Below are 22,958 nucleotides of genomic sequence, written 5' to 3'. Positions count from 1 at the left end.
ACAGAGTGAAGTAAGTCAGAAAGAGAGAAACAAATATCGTATATTAATGCATATATGTGGAACCTAGAAAAATGATACAGATGAACTGGTTTGCAGGGCAGAAATTGAGACACAGATGTAGAGAACAAATGTATGGACACCAACGGGGGAAAGTGATGGTGGGGGGATGGTGGTGTGATGAATTGGGAGATTGGGATTGACATGTAGACACTGATGTGTATAAAATTGATGACTAATAAGAACCTGCTGTATAAAAAAATAAATAAAATTCAAAAAAAAAAGTTCTAAAACTAATGTTCCCTAAACCAATGGTCATCATGTTTTTCTCCTTTTTTCAAATTGTCCAAGAACAGCAGAAATAAAGGGGAAATTCTATGTAATCATTCCTCATAGGTGATAAATAAATAAATAAATAAATAAAGCACCATAAATCTGTAAGACTAGAACAATACACAATAATAAAAATTACACTAGCCATTTGAGTGCTTGCAATTAAACACAGTAACAACTTTAAAAAGCAGTGGTGTCACCACAACAAGCAAAAGTGGTGAAACCTACAGGTCAGCTTTTTGCATAAGCATCTCACTCCCAAGACGGACTCTGTATTTCTCTATAGTAAATGGTTCTGAGGCTAAGTTCAAAGGGGATGGCCTGATCCTCTAAGCATTTATCCTGTTTTTACTGAGATGACAATGCTAAGAAACATGGGCGTTCACAAATTTTCGCCTGTCATACATTCCTGGCAGCCTGTGCAGTGCCCCCCAGACCTTAACTAAGGCCTCAACATCAAGGCACAGCAGTGAAATGTGAAAAGCCAGACACAGTGTCTCTGGATTTCAAGCCGGAAGCAGCAACCGGAAAGGATGTCAAGCATCAAAACAAAACATATTTGCTGCCGTTAAACTGAAAATGCTACACGAGGATGCTAAGTATAAGCCTGCTTCCTGCAGAAGACGGAAGGGTCTACGCTCCACCACTCGGTAAGGAGAAAGAGGAGGGAAAGTTAGGGTGCCACCGCGACGTGGGATTTTTTCTTCCCTACGGTGGAACAAAAGAGTCTGAACAGGGGAGGGGACCACTTACTGGTAACCACTTTCCAATGTCCCCTGTGTGCAACCAGCCATCTTTATCCAGAGCTTCTGCTGTGCTTGCTGGGTCCTTTAAGTAGCCTTGAAATACATTAGCCCCTTTCACACACACCTGAGGGAAAAAAGATCAGGAGGGAGGCGTGGGCGTGGGAGTTGGAAGAAGGTGGATGAAAGGTACAAACATCCAGTTATAAGATAAACAAGGACCAGGGGTATCATGTACAGCATGGCGACTACAGTTAGCACAGCCATATGGAAGATTTTTAAGTTGTTAAGAGAGCAGATTTAAAGAGTTCTCATCACAAGGGAAAAAACCACATTTCTTCTGTTTTTTGTATCTATATGAGATGATGGATGTTTACTAAACTCGCTGCAGTGATCATTTCACAATATATGCGAGTCAAATCATGATTCTGTACACCTTAAACTCACACCGTGCTGGATGTCAATTACATCTCAACAAAACTGGAGGGGGAATAAGATGATCTGTTAAGAGCACTGACTGGGGCTTCTCCAGAGAAAACTCGTGTGCGTGTGCGTGTGCGTGTGTGTGTGTGTGCGTGTGTGTGTGTGTCCGTCCCAGCCTTTGGCCAGACCCTGAATGCCACGATATAGAGGGAGCTACCAGAGCCCGGCTGGCATCGTGGTGGCACCTCCAATCCCCCACTTCCCGTCCATAATGGCCTTGGCTGCACTCAAGTTCCAGGGCTCACGCTCAGCCTAGGCTCTGGATCAGAGCTGCTGGAAAACCCCAAAGGGGGTGAAATCCCAAAGCAATTTGGCCTTCCTTCCTCTAGCCAGTAGCTCACTAGCATGGAGGGCAATTAGCAGACAGGAAGCCGTGGCCCAGGACTTCAGGCCCTGGAGCCTCTGTACCCTCCTGCGCCCATGGCCCCATCGTGGCCGGCGGCAGAAGGCAGGCATTAGTGCCCCCCACCTCCCTACCCGCCCTGTGAGTTAGGCAGAAATGTACCGTCGAAAAGAAGCCTGTGTGACTCAGGGTCACCAGCAACCCCAAGCTCAGTGGCTTTACGTGCTGTGGTGCTGAGAGGTGGCTGGTTACTGGAGGAGCCCGCAGTGAGGGGGTGACTGCGGGATTTCACTCACCTCGCCCTCGCCCTTGGCAGCCATGTAATTCATTTCTTCCACATCGACAAGCTTTATAATGCTGCAAGGCATTGGGGCACCAACATGGCCTGTATATCAAATAAAAGATGATCACTCCTAATGTGACTACTGATATCCTTAGGACAGATCACTTTTATCACAAACAAGCCCACTCATGATGAGAACAGAGGGTATAAACCTCTGGTTTCGGCAACCACAGCCTGTCTCCCCCTGGTAAATTACAGAGTTTATTCCTAGAAAAGAGACAAAAACATTCAAAAGTCTCTTAGGGAGCTTTCCCAAGTCTGATGCCCCAAATTATTTTTCAAAGTATAAATGATTTGGCTGCTCATTTTCAGGGTTTCTTTGAACACCTGGAAGCAGGTTTCCTGAAACTTTCACCGGTTCCTATGATCTGATGGCCCTGCTCTCCCTCATACAGACGTAACGTCCCCGTTCTCTCTAAGAACAGACCTTGACGGGTCAGATGGTTCTGACCAATACGGCCTTATTCCCTTGATTATAAACGAACATGTTTTACATGTAAGTTTATGAAGACAGGACAGGGATTCTTTTCACAGCTCACTTAACTCTCTTGCCAAAGGGTGCTAGGACTGGGTTCTTTTCCCAAAACAAAAACAACAGAAATTAGATTAAGTTTTAAGAGTATCACAAATCATTCTTCCTATGTTTTGATAATTTTAGCTTAAAGAAGTCACTATTCAAACTCTCTAGCTGGTAAGGCACCGGGAGTTAAAAATTAAACAAACAGGGGCTTCCCTGGTGGCGCAGTGGTTAAGAATCCACCTGCCAATGCAGAGGACACGGGTTCGATCCTTGGTCCGGAAAGATCCCACATGCCGCGGAGCAACTAAGCCCGTGTGCCACAACTACTGAGCCTGCACTCTAGAGCCCGTGAGCCACAACTACTGAGCCCATGTGCCACAACTACTGAAGCCCATGTGCCTAGAGCCCGTGCTCCACAACAAGAGAAGCCACCGCAATGAGAAACCCATGCACAGCAATGAAGAGTAGCCCCTGCTCGCCACAACCAGAGAAAGCCCACACGCAGTGACGAAGACCCAACACGGCCAAAAATAAATAAATACATAAATTTATTTTTTAAAAAATTAAACAAACACCATGAAAAAGGTTCACAGACTGTTAGTGCCAATCGCAGCGGAATTATGCTACTAGAAAGTGCTTGATACTAGAATCTACGTCTTTTGATGCTCATATGTGTAAAACAGCAAACAAATCACAGAACTTATTTATCACAGTGTAGAATACACTGCTGGTGTGGGACAGGGGAAAGCATAGACGTTTTGTGGTCAGACCTGGGTTGGAATCCTGGCTCCAAAACATAAAGCTGTGTAAATTCTTATACATTACTGACATGCTTTTTAGCCAACAATCAATCATGTCCTCTCAGAGGTAACAGGGCTTCTCTCACAGGGATATTGGGATGAAACGCATATAATACGCATCATAAACTCCTGACGCGGAACCTCAGGCAGGATAGTTTGTCCTCCCCTGTTTTTTCCTTTTGGGACAAAGGACTTGTGTTTATTTCTGTCTGGAGTCTCTGGAAATTTAATTAAAATTTACCAGCACATAATTAGGCCCCACTCAATTCCTGGAAAGCTCTGTTGGGCCAAACATTCTGAACCTGGTATAAAGAACACCATCTCTAGATGTGACCTTCAGGATCTACGTAAGTCTCTGTTGCCACCCACCCAGGTTGACAGTCAGAGCCTCAAAGTCACATCCCACTCTGCCACAGGGCCCCCTGGTTTCCAAGACTGTTGACCCCAAGGCCTAATCATCAGAGACACAGCACTTGTTTAAGTTGGTTTATTAACCCAATTCCAGTAATTCCAATGCCGAGAGTAAGATCCCAATCAGGCGAGTCCTGCCGTCATACCTGCGGTCCAGTCCCCGGGTACAGTCAGGCAGCACCCGGCAGTGCACTCGGTCTGTCCATAGCCTTCGTAGAACTGGGTCACCAGGAGATGGGGCGGGAAGAGAGGGGGACAGTCACACCTCTGCTGCAAGCGCTCAGTAACCGAGTTCCTCTAGCTCGTTTGGTAACCTCAGCCCATACACTACAACACGCTTTATTACGGCACCCAACGTATTCACCCACATAGGAGTCAATGTCATTCACGGGTCACGCCGCGCACGACCTGCTCCGGGACCCACTCCCTCCGCCGGCTCACGGCTACTTATCACCCAGTCTCTGCTGGCTCCCCCTCCCCTTTAAGAAAGGGTCTCTGCATGCTTTGCAGTTCGGCTTATCACTTACTGCCAATCCCCATATGCCCTCACACCTGATCTAAAGGCATCTTTTGTGCCTCACCCTAGAGAAAATTACCCAGCGGTAGACACAAACACATATTCTGCCTGGGGTAAACGATATAGACAGGCACACCTCATTTTATTCGCTTTGCAGATACTGCATTTCTTACAAATTGAAGGTTTGTGGCAACGCTGCGTTGTCAGATGGCGGTTAGCAATAAAGTACTTTTAAATTAAGATATATACATTGCTTTTTAGACATAATACTATTGCACACTTAATAGACTACAGACTAGTGTAAACATTACTTTTATATGCACCGGGAAACCAAAAAGCTCACGTGACTGGCTTTACTGCGATATTGGCTTTGTTGCCATATTGGCTTTACTGCAGCGGTCTGGAACTGAACCTGCAGTATCTCCGAGGTGTGCCTATACCCCTTTCTCCAAGCAACCTAGGAATAACATGATCTTCCAAACAAAAATACGACACACGGAGGAGAAGAAGAGTGCCTTTTGGAAAGCAGACTCCTGGGCATGACTCGGTCCGAGACCAGAGGGAGGTGTGGAGGGAGGTGCCTCACCTGGCAGCCCAGCGCGGCTCTCAGGAAGGTCAGCACGGTGGCGGACACGGGTGCCGCTCCTGTGATCATCAGCCGTACTTTTCCTCCCAGGCTCGACTTGCAAGGCAGGGAGAGGGGAGAGGGTGAGGGGCAAGTGACTGGAAGGTGGCAGGCTTCTCAAAGATTCCTTCTTGGAACCCCAATACTCTAACCCACCAGCTCCTGTCTGCAGGCTGCCCAGAACTCACTGTGTCCGAGGACGCACAGGCACCCCAAGGGGGACACCTGACTGGAGTTTGGTTCCACCAGAAACCACTCCATTCGCTCTCAACAGGTGTGGAAAATAAAGCAACACCTCTATACCTGCAGGTGTTTTAAGGAATTAGAACAAGAGTGTCGTGGGTTTATGGCAACCACCACCTTCTGGGGGACATAATATTATTCCATATTCTTTATCACTCATGCCTAAAAAAATACCTCAAGAGTTCCAGAAGAGTAAAACAAAATGGAGAATCAGAAAGGCTATGCTACCTGAGTCCTTTTCTGCCCTGGATAGCTAAACACTGTTCAGATTTATCTTGGACACTGAGGTTTTGCTAATGGCTTTGTCCTTAGTTTTTAGAAATGTGCCAGAAATTCTCTCTCTCACCTTCTCTTTTAAAAACAGCCCTCACACAATATAGGGGTAGGGGATTAAGAGGTACAAACTATTAGGTATCAAATAAGCTATAAGGATATATTGCACAACATGGGGAATATAGCCAATATTTTATAATAACTATAAATGGAGTACAATCTTTAAAAATTGTGAATTGCTATACTGTACACCTGTAACTTATATAATATTGTACATCAACTATACTTCAATTGAAAAAAAAAAGAGCCCTCACATAAAGTTTGAAACACAAAGGAGTTTACATGACAAATAATCGTTGTGAGTCAATGTGCTACCTGTATTTTGTGGAAGATCAACTTATCCCACAGGCTGTTGTTTCTAATGATGCCACTGCGAAGCTCGGCTTCTTTCCTCTTGGAGGCGAAGTCCAACAGCCATCGCTTCAGCGTGGTGTTTGCCTGAGCAAAAATCTAATAAGTCAAGAAGCAAGAAAGTTTCACAATAAGTAGGATGGCGAGATAATAAGAAGTCAGATAATAACAAGTGTCGGTGAAAATGTAGAGAAATTGGAACCTTCATACGCTGCTGGTGGGAATGTAAAATGGTACAGCTGCTTTAGAAAACAGACCGGTGGTTCCTCAGTTAAACACAGAGTTACTGTATGACTAGCAATTCCGCTCCTAGGCACATAGCCGAGAGAATGAAAACATATGTCCACACAGCCTCTTGCCCGTGAATGTTCACAGCAGCATTACTCATAATAGCCAAAAAAGCAGAAATAACCCAAATGCCCATCAGTGGATGGCTGGATAAATAAAACGTGTTGTATCCATGCAGTGGAATATTATTTGGCCATTAGAAGGAATGAAGTATGGATGCATGATGGACCTTGAAAGTATACTAAGCAAAAGAAGCCAGCGACAAAAGAATACTGCATGATTCCATTCACATGAAAATCCAAGAATAGGGAAATCTATAGATTCAGAAAGTAGATGAGTTTTTTGGGGGGTGGAGGGAGGCAGCAGGATGGAGGATGATACCACATTCTTTTTGAGGTGATAAAAATGTTCTAAAATGGACTGTAATGATGGTTGCAGAACTCTGTGAATGTACTAAAAATCTTTGAATTGTACACTTAATGGGTGAATTGCATGTAATGTGAATTATATCTCAATAAAGCTGTTTTACAGTTTTTTAAAAAAGAACCATTAAGAAAATGAGAAGGTTGGCACTTCCCTGGTGGCGCGGTTAAGAATCTGCCTGCCAATGCAGGGGACACAGCTTTGATCCCTGGTCCGGAAGATTCCACATGCCGCAGAGCAACTAAGCCCATGCGCCACAACTACTGAGCCTGCGCTCTAGAGCTCGCGTGCCACAACTACTGAACCCACGTGCCACAACTACTGAGCCTGCACGCCACAGCTACTGAAGCCCGCGTGCCTAGAGCCCGTGCTCCACAACAAGACAAGCCACCGCAATGAGAAGCCCGCGCACCGCAGCAAAGAGCAGCCCCTGCTCGTCGCAACTAGAGAGAGCCCGTGGGCAGCAACGAAGACCCAACGCAGCCAAAAATAAATTAATTTAAAAAAAAAATGAGAAGGGTCTCATAGATGACCATGCCGCAGAGCAACTAAGCCCATGCGCCACAACTACTGAGCCTGCGCTCTAGAGCTTTGCGTGCCACAACTACTGAACCCACATGCCACAACTACTGAGCCTGCACGCCACAGCTACTGAAGCCCGCGTGCCTAGAGCCCGTGCTCCACAACAAGACAAGCCACCGCAATGAGAAGCCCGCGCACCGCAGCAAAGAGTAGCCCCTGCTCGTCGCAACTAGAGAGAGCCCGTGGGCAGCAACGAAGACCCAACGCAGCCAAAAATAAATTAATTTAAAAAAAAAATGAGAAGGGTCTCATAGATGACGAAAGCCATGTCTCAAAATAAAGAGTATTAGAACCGCCCAGTCCAAATTCATTCTGGAGACTGCTCACACCACACGGGGTCCTGCCCCAGCTGTGGGGTCCGTGCTCTAAAGGCTCGCCACCTCCTCTCAGTCCCTGGCTTGGTTTAGTCACGTCTCTCAGGGTGGCTAACTAAGTAATATTTTTCATGCAGTGGAGATTTACAATTTATAAAGCCTTTTCATATGATGTAATTAGCATCTTTATGAGATGGAGGCGGTAACAGTCCACTGTAAAGATGAGAAAGCAGAGGCTCAAAGAGTTTATCGTGACAATAAAACAACCTCCACCTCACACCTGTATTGTGCCTTCCAGTTTACAAGGTGTGTCCATAGGCGCTCTCTCTCTCATAAGCCTTACTCACAGCTCTGGGAGGTAAACGCGCTCAGGTTTATTAGCAGAGGGGTAAACTGCAGTCCCTCGAGAGAGTAAGGGCAGCGGCCATGGTCACACACGGTCTTGGACTCAAGGTCCGGAGCTCTGTCCCTGCTCTTCACTTGGCACTTACTCGGTCAAACATCCGGTTCAGCAGTCTGGGGACGACAGGGAAGACGGTGGGTTGAAGGGTCTTGAGATCATCCATCAGCAGCCTGATGTCTCCTTGGAAAAATCCTATTTTAGCTCCATGACACAGCATCAGACACTAGAGAGGTAAACAGAAACATCCAACATGTCATCATTGCAGCAGGGATTACACAACACACACAGACACACAAGGCTCCAGTTTTAGCATTTCAGACCAGCTTCCAGAAATCATAAAGTTCCTAAATGTAGGGAGCTTTTAAAACAATGGTCTTGTGTTCTTGGGTCCTTGTACAACATGGGAATGTGGCATTGCTCTTGATTATCCTGAAGATAAAGGGACTAGTAAGGAACCAGGGAATGTGGTTTTCAGTGATGATCCGAGAGGTTCTGCTATTTTAGCTTCAATAATAAATATCTGCTGAATGAATGACATGGTATTTGATAAGCCAAGTATTTTTAGCCTTCCAGAAACTTTAGGTCTAACTTATTCTCATCAAAAAAACTTAGCTACTTGCTTTAGCTTTTTAAAGTCTCATTTCTTCTATTTGAATCTAACTAAAAAATTCTGAGTAGTCAGAATACGCTGAGGCTGAGGCACTAGGCCATCTGTACCACAGCAGTTTGCATTCGGCTATAACCTAGTGCCTGAATTTTTTTCCTGTCTGATGCAAGCTGCACTGGCAAGCCACAGGCACTTGACAAAGCGTCTGCCTGTTTTAAATTTTAACAAGAAAGAGAGATTCAAGAGATGATACAACGGAAGTACAAACGGTCTCAGGCTTGAAAGCAGAAACAACTACAAAGGTTCATTGTTTAAAAATTGAAGCTCGGAGGTTTCTGTTCAGTGTGGCCTACCTCCTGGGCACACCTTGAAAACTAGTTAGGTACCTACGGTCCACTGTCAACACGTCTGCAATCACTCTGTAAACTCACAAGGTCTCCTGAGGCGTGCAGGAGACACAAGTATCAGATGGAAGATCCTTGATCCTTTGGGGGAAGGGAATCCTACAGGGCAGCAGCTAGTCAAAGGGCTGGGATTTTATCAGCCACCCCTCTCTCTCTAACACCTGCCCAGTACCTGCAACACAGCTGGTGCTCCGTGAACATTCATTAAATGAGTGAGCAGCGCTCACTGTTTCTCCTATAAGCATACAATCCAAAACTGTCCAAGAAGGAGAAAAGATGGTTCTTGGTCAGTTTTTAAATTAGTCACACAGTCGTGTATGAGGAGCTCAGGCAGAGGTCAGCTGAAGATCATCCCGCTTTGCCAAAGGCACTTGGAATATTGCTGAAAAAATGAATCTGAAGTCAACTTGTGCCTTATGAACAAGCACAGTCAAAAACAGAGACTTCTGGGACTTCCCTGGCGGTCCAGTGGTTTGGACTCCGCACCTTCCACTGCAGAGAGCACGGGTTCGATCCCTGGTAGGGGTACTAAGATCCCACAAGCCGCATGGCGTGGCCAAAAAAAAACGCAGAGACTTCTTACAGAACTGAAGCCTCACCAGCCTTTGTGGGATGGTATTCATAAAAATTCTACATTCACAGCTCATCTTTCTGAATTCATGTCCATATTCGTGTCCTTCAAAAGTCTGAGCTTCCAATTTTAAAATGAGTATTAAAGTTCAAGTATCTGGACCCAGAAAAAAAATTATACTCTTAAATAATTAGCTCAATTTCTAAAATGGGGCTGAGCAAAGAACTCTCCACGTAGAGGACAGTCTGCACACTCAAACTTACCTGCATGAACCACTCACGCATGTGCGCAATGGTAAAAATGAAATGTCTGTGTCACTGGCATCCAAGACAAGTGCCTTCTGTAAAACACAACTTAGCAGAACACAACCAAACGCATGTGCACAAACAAAATAAAACCCCGTGCCTACCTCTACAACTTTCTCAAACATGTGGGCGAGAGGCAAGAAAGAGATCAAAGTATCATCTGAGGAAGGAATGAATGCACCCTGGAAAGCAAAGACACCAGGCAGACAGAAAAGCATTAGAATTTCCAGGAATTTCCCATTTTATTATTATAAATTACAAATTATTAATCTTAATATTAACATTAGCTGTAAACATTTACTTCAATGATTCATGAATTTTAAGTTTTCTTTGAAGGTCAATAAGGAAATTAAAATTTCACTTGGTAAGATACTAAATGTTGAACTCTGTTTAGAAGGTATATACCAAAAGGATTAAGAAAGTGTAAGTATAAGTGAAAGTGAGATCGAGCTTCTGCAGTCGCCAAAGGTGCCCATTCCCCAAAACCATTAAGCACAGGCTCCGACCACAAAAAGTAGACCGTATGGAGCCCTCCCAGAGACATGTAATTTGCAAAAGCAAATTATGTAAGTGTGCAAAGGATATGAGGGAAAGGCATTCATTATATTATTCAATAAGTACTTTTTTAAAAGGCAAGTTTGAAATAGACCTTTGGTGTTACAGACTGAATTGTGACCACACCCCTCAAAGTCATATGTTAAAGCCCTAGCCCCCAAAGTGACTGTATTTGGAGACAGGGAAGGTCATTAAGGTTAAATGAGGTCATGAGGGTGGGGCCCTGATCCAGTAAGGCTGGTGTCCTTGTAAGAACAGGAAGAAACACCAGAAACCTCTCTCTTGTTCTCCGTATGCAAACAGAGGAGAGGTCGGGGGAGGCGTGGTGAGGAGCCTGTGGTCTACAAGCCAAGAAGGGAGCCTTCACCAGAACCAAACCTGCTGGCACCTCGATCATGGACTTCTACCCTCCAAAACTGTGAGAAAATACATGTCTGTTGTTTAAGCCATCCAGTCTGTGTTATTTCGTTGCGGCAGCCCACGCAGACTAAAATACTTACAAAGCAAACTTTAAGATTATAGGAAATAACTAAAGTTTGAGGCTTTAATCCTTCTTATAAAGTGGAAGCCAAATCAAATCAAGCATAATAAATAATAAAAACAATAATAATCCAAAAAACCTTCAGCAGCATTTAACATTTCTTTGTCAACTTAAAGAAATTAATTCTTTTCCATACTAAAATAGGAGATAAAAACAAGAGAGTCAGTTCTTCTCTGTCCTTTCCTGGAAACATTTATAGAGCAGTATCCAAATAAAGTTTCACCATATAAAAGATGTAAAAAATTCCATCTGTCAATTCATCTTAACGGTCACAGCAGGAGTTGGGGATTAGGTCCACAGTGAAAACTATTTGGGAGAAGGTGAACGTACGAAAGCTCAGACCTTATCTATATTTCAAACAGTGTTTTAAATACAGTCCACGCCTAATATGATAGTGGGGCTTTTACCACCTTCATTCTTGAGGCCTGATGCCAACCAATGGATATGAAGAAAGATGACAATATCCCCAAAGTTTACCTCTGTCATTTTAATAAATGCTGAACAATCGCTCACTACATTTTGATGGGTGATCACTGCTCCTTTGGGTTTGCCTGTGAACACATATGAACAGAACAAAGTTAGGGGACAGAAACTCCATCCAAGAATGAGGGACATGACAGAAGCCCAGAAACCCCATATCATTAGAGCCTCTGATGCCTGTAGTGTGAGATACACCCATGAAAGCCAAAAGTTAGTCACATTAAATTCCCGAGCAATCTGCAATCCTTTAAAAATGAAACTTATTATCTTAAACCATCTTTACTAATATGGGCAAGTTTTAGAGGGTGTGAGTAGCAGTAAGAGAAGAAAATCCAGGAATTTTATTTCTGGAAACCATGGATACACTTTGTCCCAGGAAGATGGGTGATCCTACTGTGACCTTTAATCAATGTTTGAGGACATGCTCAGATTCTGGGGACGTCTTATAACAGAGCTACCGTAAGACAGGCTTGAACACTTCTGTCTCTTGTGCTTCTAGTCCATCTATAGCTCGAATAAGTCCATCCACAAGAAGAGGCAGGGAATATACACTTCCAGATACCACTCAGGAACAATTCCTTTTCAAAACTGACCTGTAGTGCCACTTGTGAAGCAAATTATTGCAACATCTTCAGGTGCTGGAGGCTGTAGCACATTTAGAAAAAAAAAAGGCAGTATAAATCAGAATAGAATAACTTTAAGTTTAACTTTAACTTTAAGTTTTCAGAATAGAAAACTTTAAGTCATAAGATATCACTCAAGATTTCTACTAGGCTCCGAGCTGACTAGACACGGAAGCTACACAGAGGCTGGGGCAGGGTCGCACATGGTGCACTCACCTTGGGCTTCTGTCTGTTGGCTCTTCCCAGGTCCTTAAAGAGAAGAGAAAAAAAAAATCTTAAATGGAAACATTTTCTAAATGTAAAGAACAAAAGTCACATCAAGTCAGTTCAAGCTGACTTTTCTGTGGGATTCACTCACAGCTGACTCAAAGACAGCACAGATTTCAAATTAAATAAACTATAGCAATTTAAATTAACCTGAACCCAAATACTTACCCATCGTTCTAAGAAGCCATTTTCTGGTTGTTTTCTCTCTTATATAAAACTATATCGATGGCATTAGGACTGGCCTTTGAAATAGGATTTATTCAAAAGACAGGAATCAAAGTCTTTTACGCGTTCTTCTGGTTTCCATTCCCCTTCCTATCACAGCCTTTAACAAAGCCTGGCTCTTCACCGCAATCAGAGAACCACAGCTGCTCTGTACCCTTCCAAAACCAGAGCTCAGCACAGATATGTGATCACCCAATTCTGCAAAACTGACATCTTCAATCTGGAGAGAGAAAATCAGTCTCTGCCAGACTTAACTGGTGGCCATTCTGGAGAGGCTCAACTATCTGTACTCCCCATGTGCAGCAGAGGAAAGATTGGGGCGTCTCTGATTATAAAACAGGCCACGAGGGCTTCCCTGGTGGCGCAGTGGTTGAGAGTCCGCCTGCCAATGCAGGGGACGCGGGTTCGTGCACCGGTCTGGGAAGATCCCACATGCCGCGGAGCGGCTGGGCCCGTGAGCCATGGCCGCTGAGCCTGTGCGTCCGGAGCCTGTGCTCCGCAACGGGAGAGGCCACAACAGTGAGGGGCCCACGTACCACAAAAAAACAAAAAAACAGGCCACGACAGAAGCTCTAAGACCACTCTTGAATGGCTATGAAGGTTAAGAATGACAGACTCATTTCTGAGGTATGGCATTTCCCAAAGGCAGACTCCCAGTTACTACCAGGGGCTAATTCTGATGTTGTTATTTCATGAAGGTGTCTCCATGACCACTCTAATATCTACGAATTTTTTTTAATGAACTATTTATATTCCTTTCCTATTAAAATCGAACAGCTTGAGTGAGCATGTGGAATGAGCGTGCCTAGAAATACATGGAAATTAGATGGGTGGGCTCAGGGCTCAGTGAGTTTCCACCCAGCGTACAGTTTTAAACAGTTTTAAATCCTAATCGCACTTTTAATTATATATATAACAGACCACTGATTAAAAATAGGAACACTGACATCCTAATAGAAGTCAACTAAGAGTTAAAGTAACGATAATTCCACCAATCTTTTTTCTAAAATAATGTTTATCAGATCCAAATTTCCACTCATCTTTTTAAAATTCTTACATTAACTTCTTAAGATCTCTAATTCTTCAAAAATTGATGTTAAGTAAGATAAAGCAAGTTATATGCAATTAGACTTTTAATTTATTAGAAAAAAATTATCCAAATTAGTCCATTATTTGCTAAGAGAGTTTCATAGCCTGAAGCCTGACTTATGTCATTATTTAGGAAAAATACAGCTATTATAAAAATTAAAGTTGTCATCTTTAGGTACCAAATGCCAAAATAAAAAAGAGCCATAAACAGAAGGAAAACTGAATTCTACTTAATGAAGTATTTGGGGGTGATAAAATTTGTACCCTACTGAAAATGAATAAAAAAAGACAAATCAGTGAATAAAGAGATAGAATGATTAATCTGTGATAAAGCAGATATAGTAAAATGTTAATTGTAGACTCTTGGTGGGATATAGTGGTCTACTGTTCAATTCTTTCAACTTGTTTGCATATTTGAAAATTTTTGTAACAAAATATTGGAAAAATGCAAAAATACCAATGTTTCTATTTTTGATGCTATAAAAATAGACATTAATAAAAATTAGATCACATCATCAACCAAAAAGTTAGTTTTAAATTCATTGCTTAAAAATTTAATCTTTTGCTTATAAAAATTTTAAAAACCCAATATGAATCATATTATACAGGTAAGTATAAAACAATGTCTTTTATAAATATTTTAATATAAACTTTACATTATAATCTTTGGTCACTTACTTATCTAAATTTTAATCTTAAGATTACTTCTTTAACATACAGAGCAGTCAAAAAAGACAAAAAAATGCTTGTGTATGTGTCTGTGTGTGGTGGGGGCAGCAGGAAGAGGAAAAATGGGGGAAAAGATATAATTATGAAATGGGGTTACAAGTAAAAAATACAAAAATAGGGAAATGCTAGGGGAAAAGCTAGTTAAAAACCCAATTTAACTATTCAGCACACCCATTAGCTCTTATGGACTCCTGTTGTATGCTATCGTGTGTGTGTGTGTGTGTGTGTGTGTGTGTGTGTGTGTGTGTGTTTGTGTGTGTGTGAGTGAGAGAGAGGCAGAAGCTCTGACAGAACAAATGACAGATTCTCTGTGACGACTAAGTTCCCCAGGAAAGGTTTTATAGATCCTTCCTCGTAGCTCAAATTCTTGATAGGAGGAGAGCAGTAAATGAAATTCAAAATCCTATTTATAACAGTTCCAGGAAAACATTTATAACATTTTCAGAAAGAGAATGACTTATTCTATTGAACCTATTACTTCCCGTGACGCGCACATAATAACAAGAGCCTCCTCTTGCCCACCGTTTTGGATTGAAGTTTAATCCAAAAACAACCGGGGAGACTAGCTTCTTGTAGGATCCGATGTCAAACCATCAATTTAAATATGGACCACACCCATTTTCCTAGAATGGCTACCTTCAAAGTTGTGATTTAATGTGAATCTTAAATATAATACAAAACTAAACCAAATCAAGCCTCTATGCTAGAAATTCACCAGGACCCTATAAAAGCAACCTGGGGAAAAGAATAATGAGGCAGATTTCTATGTCTGGCTCCGTTTTAGAGATAAATCAGTAAGTAAAAGGTGTTAAAGCCTGAAGAGGACATACAAACTTAAATCTCTGCCTGAATCTGAAATTCCCATTTCCAGCATTTATTGGCGTGGCTTGTCAGTGCTCTAGAATGAGTACGTGAGCACACTTTCTGTAAAAGGTGATGGATTAACACTGGGCATGCGGGTAGAATTCTTCTTTCCAGTAATGAGACAGAGATTTCTGCTCTCCATCTTTCACAGGACCAGCCAGAATTGGGACTTTGTGGTCACAATGGACACCACATTTGAGCCAAAATGACCTCAGGGAAACCCTGCGGCGAGGTGGGCAGGGCAGGGTGACTCACCTCCATCGCCTTCATGCTGATGATCTCCACCCCGCACTTCTTGCCCCGTTCCGACAGATTATTGCCATAGGAGTCCATGAGAACGATAGTTTTAAGGGATGGTGTTAATTTATTTTCTACACCTTCTAATAAGAGGTTGGCCTTCCCTGGCTTGTCCACAAAAACCAGAGAGAGTTCAGCTGGAAGTGAAGAGACACAGTGAGGAACCAGCTCTGGGATATTAAAAGCTTGGCTGTAACATCTGACACCAGGTTAAGTACTACATTTTTTGAATAGGAGGGTAGATGTACATTTAAATGGAAAAACCCCTATCATATCATGTAGCAGCAAATGTAGTCTCTGTATCTAACCAATAACTATGCCAAAGTGCCCCCAAAGGCCGCAAACATACCTTTGTTGATGATGTAGGTGATTGCTTCTGCTCCGAGGGTATCGTAGAGGGGAACGCTCACCATCGAATAAGTAAAGCAACCCTGCTCAATGATCACCCACTAAAGAAAAAGTAAAGATCAGGGTGAGAAAATGAGATATTGTGCAACCACTCCAGGGAAAACAATACTCTATAGAGATTCAACGTGGAAACACCAGATGTAGCAAAACTAGCGTCTGGGTATCTACTACTATGTGCCAGAGGCACCAAAGGGAATTCCTGATGAGAGCAAAACACTTGCCCACTTCTTAAAGGGAAAGTACAGTTTGCCTGAAAATTTGAGGCAAATACGTGAAAAGAGAATGAACAGCATGAGAGAGACGGGCTCAGAGGCAAGACAGCCTGCAGCGGGCCTCCTGGGTTGGGGAGGTAACCGAGCCTGCCCTTTGCCAGAGCAGCACGGTTTGGACAGGTGGAGAGAAAGGTAAGGGGACTCTGGGAGCCGGGACTGTGAGATCAAAGCAGGGAGGGTGGTCCAGTGGGTAAGAATCTGCCCTCCAATGCAGGGGTCGCAGTTTCGATCTCTGGTCAGGGAACTAAGATCCCACATGCCGCGGAGCAACTAAGCCCACGTGCCACGACTGCTGAGCCCGCGCGCCACGACTAGAGAGAAGCCCGCGTGCCGCAATGAGAGATCCCGCATGCCGCAACTAAGACCCAACGCAGCCAAATAAATATTAAAAAAAAAAAAGCAGGGAGTGGGGGCATCAGTGAGCCACCAGGCTGGCAGGGACGGCCCAGCAGGGCTGTGGGGACTGGCTAGGCTGCAGCGAGGGCTGGAGCCGGCCTGAGGCCACAGGGGAGCCTGGCTCTACGTCCCTGGCAAGGCGCAGCCTCTGGGGTTTCTCGGCCAAACAGCAGCTGGGGCTCTGAGGGACAGCAGTCTGGCCACAGTGTGCCGCAGGGCCTGGGACTAGGGCAAGAGGGACACATTGTCTACCGGGAAAACTGTCCTGGAAGGTTCCCCAGGAAAGTGAGGAAGGAAAGAAGTGACGCAGTCACTGGTCATCTTCCTCTAAACGCATCAGCCACACAGCAACTGACCCGCCTACAAGGCAGATGCAGCAGAGTCATTCTTCCGCTTATAAGCCTCAGTGGTGCCCATCATCCGCAGAACACACGGCGCGGATAAGGGCACAGTGGCCACGGGAAGCAAGCACAACCCACTCACATTCACTCGGCCTGGAGCCGTCTCTCCCTCTCACCCTGCCACTCCAGCCTCCACCACAGCGAAACGCTTCATCCCCCATCACAGACACGCTGCTCCACGCAAACGTGCCGTTGCTCCTGACATTCCCTTGGCCTCCCCACCCTCGTGGGCATCGGGACTCCACCTTGGACTTCCCTGGTGGCGCAGTGGTTAAGAATCCGCCAGCCAACGCAGGGGACACGGGTTCGAGCCCTGGTCCGGGAAGATCCCACATGCTGCGGAGCAACTAAGCCCGTGCGCCACAACTACTGAGCCTGCGCTCTAGAGCCCGCGAGCCACAACTACTGAGCCTGCGTGCTGCAACTACTGAAGCCCGCGTGCCTAGAGCCTGTGCCCCGCAACAAGAGAAGCCACCGCAATGAGAAGCCCGCGCACCACAACAAAGAGTAGCCCCTGTTGCCGCAACTAGAGAAAGCCCACGCACAGCAACGAAGACCCAATACCAAAAATAATAAATAATAATAATAATAATAATAAATAAATAAATTTATTTTTAAAAAACCGCTGAGAAACCACTCTAATTTATAAAATAGGAGCACAGGGATTGAACCAACATGTCTTTTGGACCCAAGCAGGTTTAAGAATCAATTCATTTTCTTCAAGCGCGGTTATGCTGCAGCTATGACACTATTTGTTTACTCATGCTACAGGCAATAGCTCCAGGGGGCTTCTCATTTAAATGTAGTTTAATACAGTGGTTTACAGAAGCACCACCCATGGGCCCAGATGGCTAAACAACAGTCTGCTTGTCCAAACTAAGGCCAGCTCCCAGTGAGGCCCCTTCCCCATGGCCCCTGGGATTTTAAACTTTATAACCTGGGCAGAGAGAGCCCAGACCTTTTAGAGAGAAAAGATGAGAGTTTGCTACTGACAAAAATGTATCCAAGTTTCTCTGTCATTTATTATTGCCATTTTTCTAATCACAGAGGAAGCCCTTAAAGTGGGAAGACTTCTTTGTTAGTTATTTGTTCTAAGACTTTCTTCACTAGTTTTTGTTTGGGGACCCGATTTCAAAAAAACAAAAACCATAATTTTCTTTAAAAGTGATTTTTTTTTTTTCTACCTAAAGGCTAAGAAGGGCCTGGTTTGGGTTTTCATACATGTAACTCTCTAAGGCGTAACACAACGTCATGTTCTCAGAGGTAATCAGACCAAAGAATATGGTCTGAAGCAGAGGCAGGTGTGAATCCTAACTGGTTCTTCCATCTGAGACCTCTCCAAACCATGTATGGTCAGTGCCTAATGGTTAATACCTCAGGTCTGTTCTGAGAAAAGATGCCGATGAACTGATCCGGGGCCGCCTTGAAACCCTTGTGGAGCAGCGCCGAGCCCACACGCTCTGACATTTCTGCAACCTAAAACGGGGGAGAAAAAAAAAATCAGGAAGAGCATCAGGCCCAACTCAAGGAACACAGCTCCCTGTGATGGCCAAGCCTAATATCTTAGCCAAGAAGCCGCACTGCCTGCGGGGGAAGAACAGGGGCAAACAGGTATCCCTTTAGTTACACATTTTGTAAAGTTTAAGGTTTGAATCACCAGAACTCACTGTAAGAAAACTGATCATACGGTTCCTTCTGCAAAGCAAATGAACTTCACCCCAACAGCTGCAGGTCACAGATGATACATGTCAGAGTTTCTATACTTTAGTTTCTATACTATTATACTTTAGTTTTATAAAATTATAAAAGCAATCCCGGGACACAGAATTTTGTGTCTGTGTTTATAAAGAGCAACCAAGCAGCCAAAACTTGTCCTTTGATATAAACACACAAACAACAAGTTTGGGGGAGATCTTTAAACAAAAATAAGAACAAGCTCTTATCATTAGGCTCCACAATTCTATTCTTGAGAACTGATTCTTTGGAAATAACCCAATCCTAACCAGAGGTTTGAAAAAACTTTAGGTACAAAGATATGTATTTCAAAATTATCTAAAGTCACAAAAGTCTAGGGGAAAAAAGATCAATGGCTGGATGGTTAAGTAAATGATGGTAAATCTCTAAGAAAATGTTCTACAGCTAGTAAATACTACAGTTATGAAAACCATATCAGGGTATTTGGAACAATTTTAAGTAAGATAAATGAATACAAAAATGCATACTATTAATTACAACTATGTAAAAATAAGTAGATTCAGAAAAATTAGGCAGGGCTGTATCCCTGCCCCCATCCCTCATCCTCTCCTCATTCCTACCCCAAATGAACTAAAAAAAAATTTTTTTAATCTTAATTTGGAATTCTTTTCTTTATTCTCAGTTGGTAAATTCTCAAGAGCACTTTAAATCCACACCCACGCCCGCAGAAAACAGAAGCACACCTATTCCTGCCCCAGAAGCCTGTAGGTTCTGGCACATAGTACACGCCCCCCCCGCCACACGCACCAATGGCGGCGAGAGCAACACTGGCCAGGCGACCGCAAGAATGACATTAACATGCTGATGACTTCCATACCCCACGGACTGTTTCACAACTCCTGCTTGTGTGTAAGGGCTGGGCGCCTGCCAGTGCCTAGATGGTTGTCAGAGCTTATCGGGATTCTACGCACGCACCTGTATCTCTAGAAGGAGGGTCCAGACCTTTCTTCGAAAAACCTTACAGGGGCTCCTAGCCCCAAAAGCTAAGAATCACTGGGCTAGGGGGAAAATGTGATTTAAATATACAAATTCAAAGTTCGCTTAAGTCTATTTTTTTTATCTTCACCAGCCTCTGTCTGAACTGTACAAATGTACTTCTGCAACCCCAGTGATTTTCAATCTGCCTTCAAACATCCCACCTGCAATGGACCCATTTTCTCTCCTCCAGCCAATACATAACAGAAGCAATAGAGGAACAGATCACTATAGGTACCTGTAGTGTAAACCCCAAGGACTGCGCTTTCTCTTTTTTTGTAATGCAGGTGCCTGCCTTAAGCTTTGATTGCTGTGACCATCCACTTCCAAGGCTAACGCATCACCAGCCATAGTCTAGATAAGAAGCCAGGCCCCCTCCCGCATGAGGCTCCTTTGTTTTACAGATCTTGGTTGATGTTGATAACTGACCATTTGAGCCCCTTGTTTTCTCTCTTCCTGTGCTTTAAGTTCCTGCTCTTCTGTTTCAAATTCATCAGTAAGAGTGAGCCCTCGAAACCCTAGGCCCCCATCTTTGACCCCAATAAAGCAGAACCCCAGGTGCTCTAGGCTCTCTCTCCCGCTACCCGAGACCTCGCTTGTGTGGCCAGGTGTGTTGTGTCATTTCCATGTCCTGTAGTAAGAAAGCTTTATTTTTTCCAAGTTTCCTTATGGTTACTGCTGAAAGGCGTCTTGCAATCGTAATATGAACCACGAGGGCTGGCCCAGCCACAGTATTGATTTTTGATAGGCTGAGACCTGCACAAAGCAGTAACATGACAAGATGATGTAACCCAGAAGCACTGGAAGATTCTGTGAGGCCTGAAGACCATGGTGCAGTGTGAAATTTCCAACACACATGAACTGTTTTTACACCACTTGTGAAAATGAGGGATCTGAAAACTATTATTTGGCTCTGGTGAGGCAAAATAAACACCGAGAAACCCCTCTACCCACCGGGCCTACAGCTCATCACTCCTTCCTGCCCAATGTTCAACGGCTCCAAGAACTGCCATGTTCCAGCACTATGGCTCCCGTGAGGTGGCCACACAGCCAGAAAACTCACCTGTTTGTATGAAAGCCATTCATAGGGTTGGTCTGGTTTCCGAGAGCCTAAACACGGGCCATTATCTGAAAGGAGAAAAAAATTTTTTTAAAAAAGGATGGACTTAACATGCATAAATATTCCTAGATTCTCGTTTGTATCTTTCATTCCACAAAGTATCAGGCAGATTCTACTGTGGTCCTCAGATGCGAAACAATGAATTCAGATTGGAAATATTTTCTCCCTGGGTTTTGGTCTGAGCCTTTGTTTGTTTCTTCATTTCTATTTTGTTTCTTACGTGGGGCAGGAGGGAGAGGGGCTGGAAGGCCGGGCAGCTTCCGGGTACCCGGGGTCTTTCGTGCCATCCTCAGGGATGAAGGATGAGCCGACACCCCCCAAGTGTCTCTGATGGAACCCCGTTTCCTTGGATGTCAGTGTTTATTTCTCAAAATATGGGTCTCCTGGTCAAGCAAGTTTGAGAAATGTTGGATCAGGCGCAATTAAACAGCTCTCTTCACTGCAAGAAACGTCAGAGCCTATTCTGAGCTAACAGACGTGTGACTCTCCATGAAACACATATGTGACCACGGAAGCCCCTTGGCCGCGGGGCACACCCAGCGGGACCCGTGTGCAGTCAGACTCAGTCTGCGGAAGTTATGGGAGGAGACAGGGAGCCGGGAGCCAGACTGAGTGGGAGAAAGTTGGGAGCAAATATGGCTTTCTGACGAAAGACCCCTCTTTCTGAAGGAAAAACATGAAGCATTAGTCACACGGATTCAGTCAAATGCTTACTTGACAGCTGTATGCCCCTCTGGAAACCTTCATATAACGTTCTGACGTCATCATAGAAATACACCAAGGGCTCGTCACTGTCCAGGAGCACGGATCTCCGGGCACCATCGCTGCCCTGGGAAAAAGACAGACAGACAGCACGTCAGCAGAAAGCATCAGAAATGAAAAGTCTACCGCGTGCACCTTCAGTCCTCTCCAGGGCCTGGGAGCAGCTGCTCGGGGAGCACTTGCTGGATGAACTCCAGGGCGGGATGTGCTGGCGTCTGACATAAATCACCCACCTGGAGACAAGTGCAGGCTTCAGAGAAGGACCATCCAGGACCATCCTGGGACCCCTGGGAAAAGGAAGCAACTGAGGAAAAAGAAAAGAGGCTCACAGACCTATAAGCACTGGTCCTGCCAGACAAGGCTGAAGAGTCTGAGGGCTGGACACCAACCCCCTAAATGCACTGTGATGATTCTCAAACTGTGGCCAGCAGCACAGAGGACCGATTTTTGTCAGGTCTTGTGGAAGGAACACACTGTTCAGTTTTACTTCCATCATGTTATCTATATTCTTTTGGAGATTATGTCTACTGCTTTTTCTCTTTGCCAACTTCACTTTCTCAGGTAGCATCTACTAGTTACCATCGTCAGCTATAAAATGCATGGACACACTGACCTGCAGCACTTGTAAGGAGGCAGAGGTGCTACCGCTGTGCCCCCTCCTCTAAGTTGCCATCTCTCGGCTCAGAAAGTACACCCGTTATGGACAAGAACTCCTAACTGGCAAGTCATCTCAAGAGGCAGGAGTTCTCAACCAGTGAGCAGCTCAGCATGCTGGGGCCCCAGAGATACTGCAAGGGGTACAGATGTATTTTTGTTTAAAATTTATTGGGGGAAATTAGATTATGATACAAGGACTTCTGGTACCACAAGAAAGCACGGTTCAAAAGTGGGAGACATTGTTTCTAGCATGAGGTTTGAAGGAAGAAACTAGGAAAGGCTTCAGGAAGGGGCAAAAGGCGAGGTCTCAAAGAGGAAACAGTCTGAAGAGGCAGAGCTGACAGGGAAACAGGATGCACTCCAGGGGACAGAGCAATGTGGAGACCCTTTATAAGGCAATGAGACAGGCAGACAGGGGCTGGTGGATTCTTTTCCTTATTGTTGTTGTTTTTTAAAAATTAGGATTCTTCACTCCTCCTCTCATTAGCTCTTTCCTTCCCCTATTAAGTTATCTTTTTTTTTTTTTTTTTTTGCGGTACGCGGGCCTCTCACTGTTGTGGCCTCTCCCGTTGTGGAGCACAGGCTCCGGATGCGCAGGCTCAG

At 44.4% G+C, this 22,958-nt stretch overlaps 1 protein-coding gene across 2 annotated transcripts in view; it reads right to left on the bottom strand.

Moving 5' to 3' along the window:
- The window catches only part of ACSL1 (acyl-CoA synthetase long chain family member 1), a 70,899-nt gene that overhangs the window by 8,264 nt on the left and 39,677 nt on the right, over positions 1–22,958 (bottom strand). For both annotated transcript variants that reach the window (XM_007102836.4, XM_028481149.2), the window contains exons 3-17: positions 21,651–21,765; positions 20,880–20,944; positions 18,461–18,562; positions 15,959–16,058; positions 15,568–15,746; positions 12,355–12,387; positions 12,109–12,160; positions 11,513–11,586; positions 10,044–10,121; positions 8,141–8,275; positions 6,007–6,141; positions 5,077–5,172; positions 4,120–4,192; positions 2,196–2,284; positions 1,084–1,200 (exon numbers count right to left, since the gene is read on the bottom strand). In XM_007102836.4, the coding sequence (XP_007102898.2) occupies positions 1,084–1,200; positions 2,196–2,284; positions 4,120–4,192; positions 5,077–5,172; positions 6,007–6,141; positions 8,141–8,275; positions 10,044–10,121; positions 11,513–11,586; positions 12,109–12,160; positions 12,355–12,387; positions 15,568–15,746; positions 15,959–16,058; positions 18,461–18,562; positions 20,880–20,944; positions 21,651–21,765 (1,443 nt within the window). The remainder of the gene's footprint in view (positions 1–1,083; positions 1,201–2,195; positions 2,285–4,119; positions 4,193–5,076; positions 5,173–6,006; positions 6,142–8,140; positions 8,276–10,043; positions 10,122–11,512; positions 11,587–12,108; positions 12,161–12,354; positions 12,388–15,567; positions 15,747–15,958; positions 16,059–18,460; positions 18,563–20,879; positions 20,945–21,650; positions 21,766–22,958) is intronic.

This window comes from Physeter macrocephalus, chromosome 20, assembly GCF_002837175.3.
Source record: "Physeter macrocephalus isolate SW-GA chromosome 20, ASM283717v5, whole genome shotgun sequence".
Lineage (NCBI taxonomy): Eukaryota > Metazoa > Chordata > Mammalia > Artiodactyla > Physeteridae > Physeter > Physeter macrocephalus.
The sequence above is the reverse complement of the archived record's forward strand: the minus strand, read 5'-3'. Positions and strand labels throughout refer to the sequence as shown.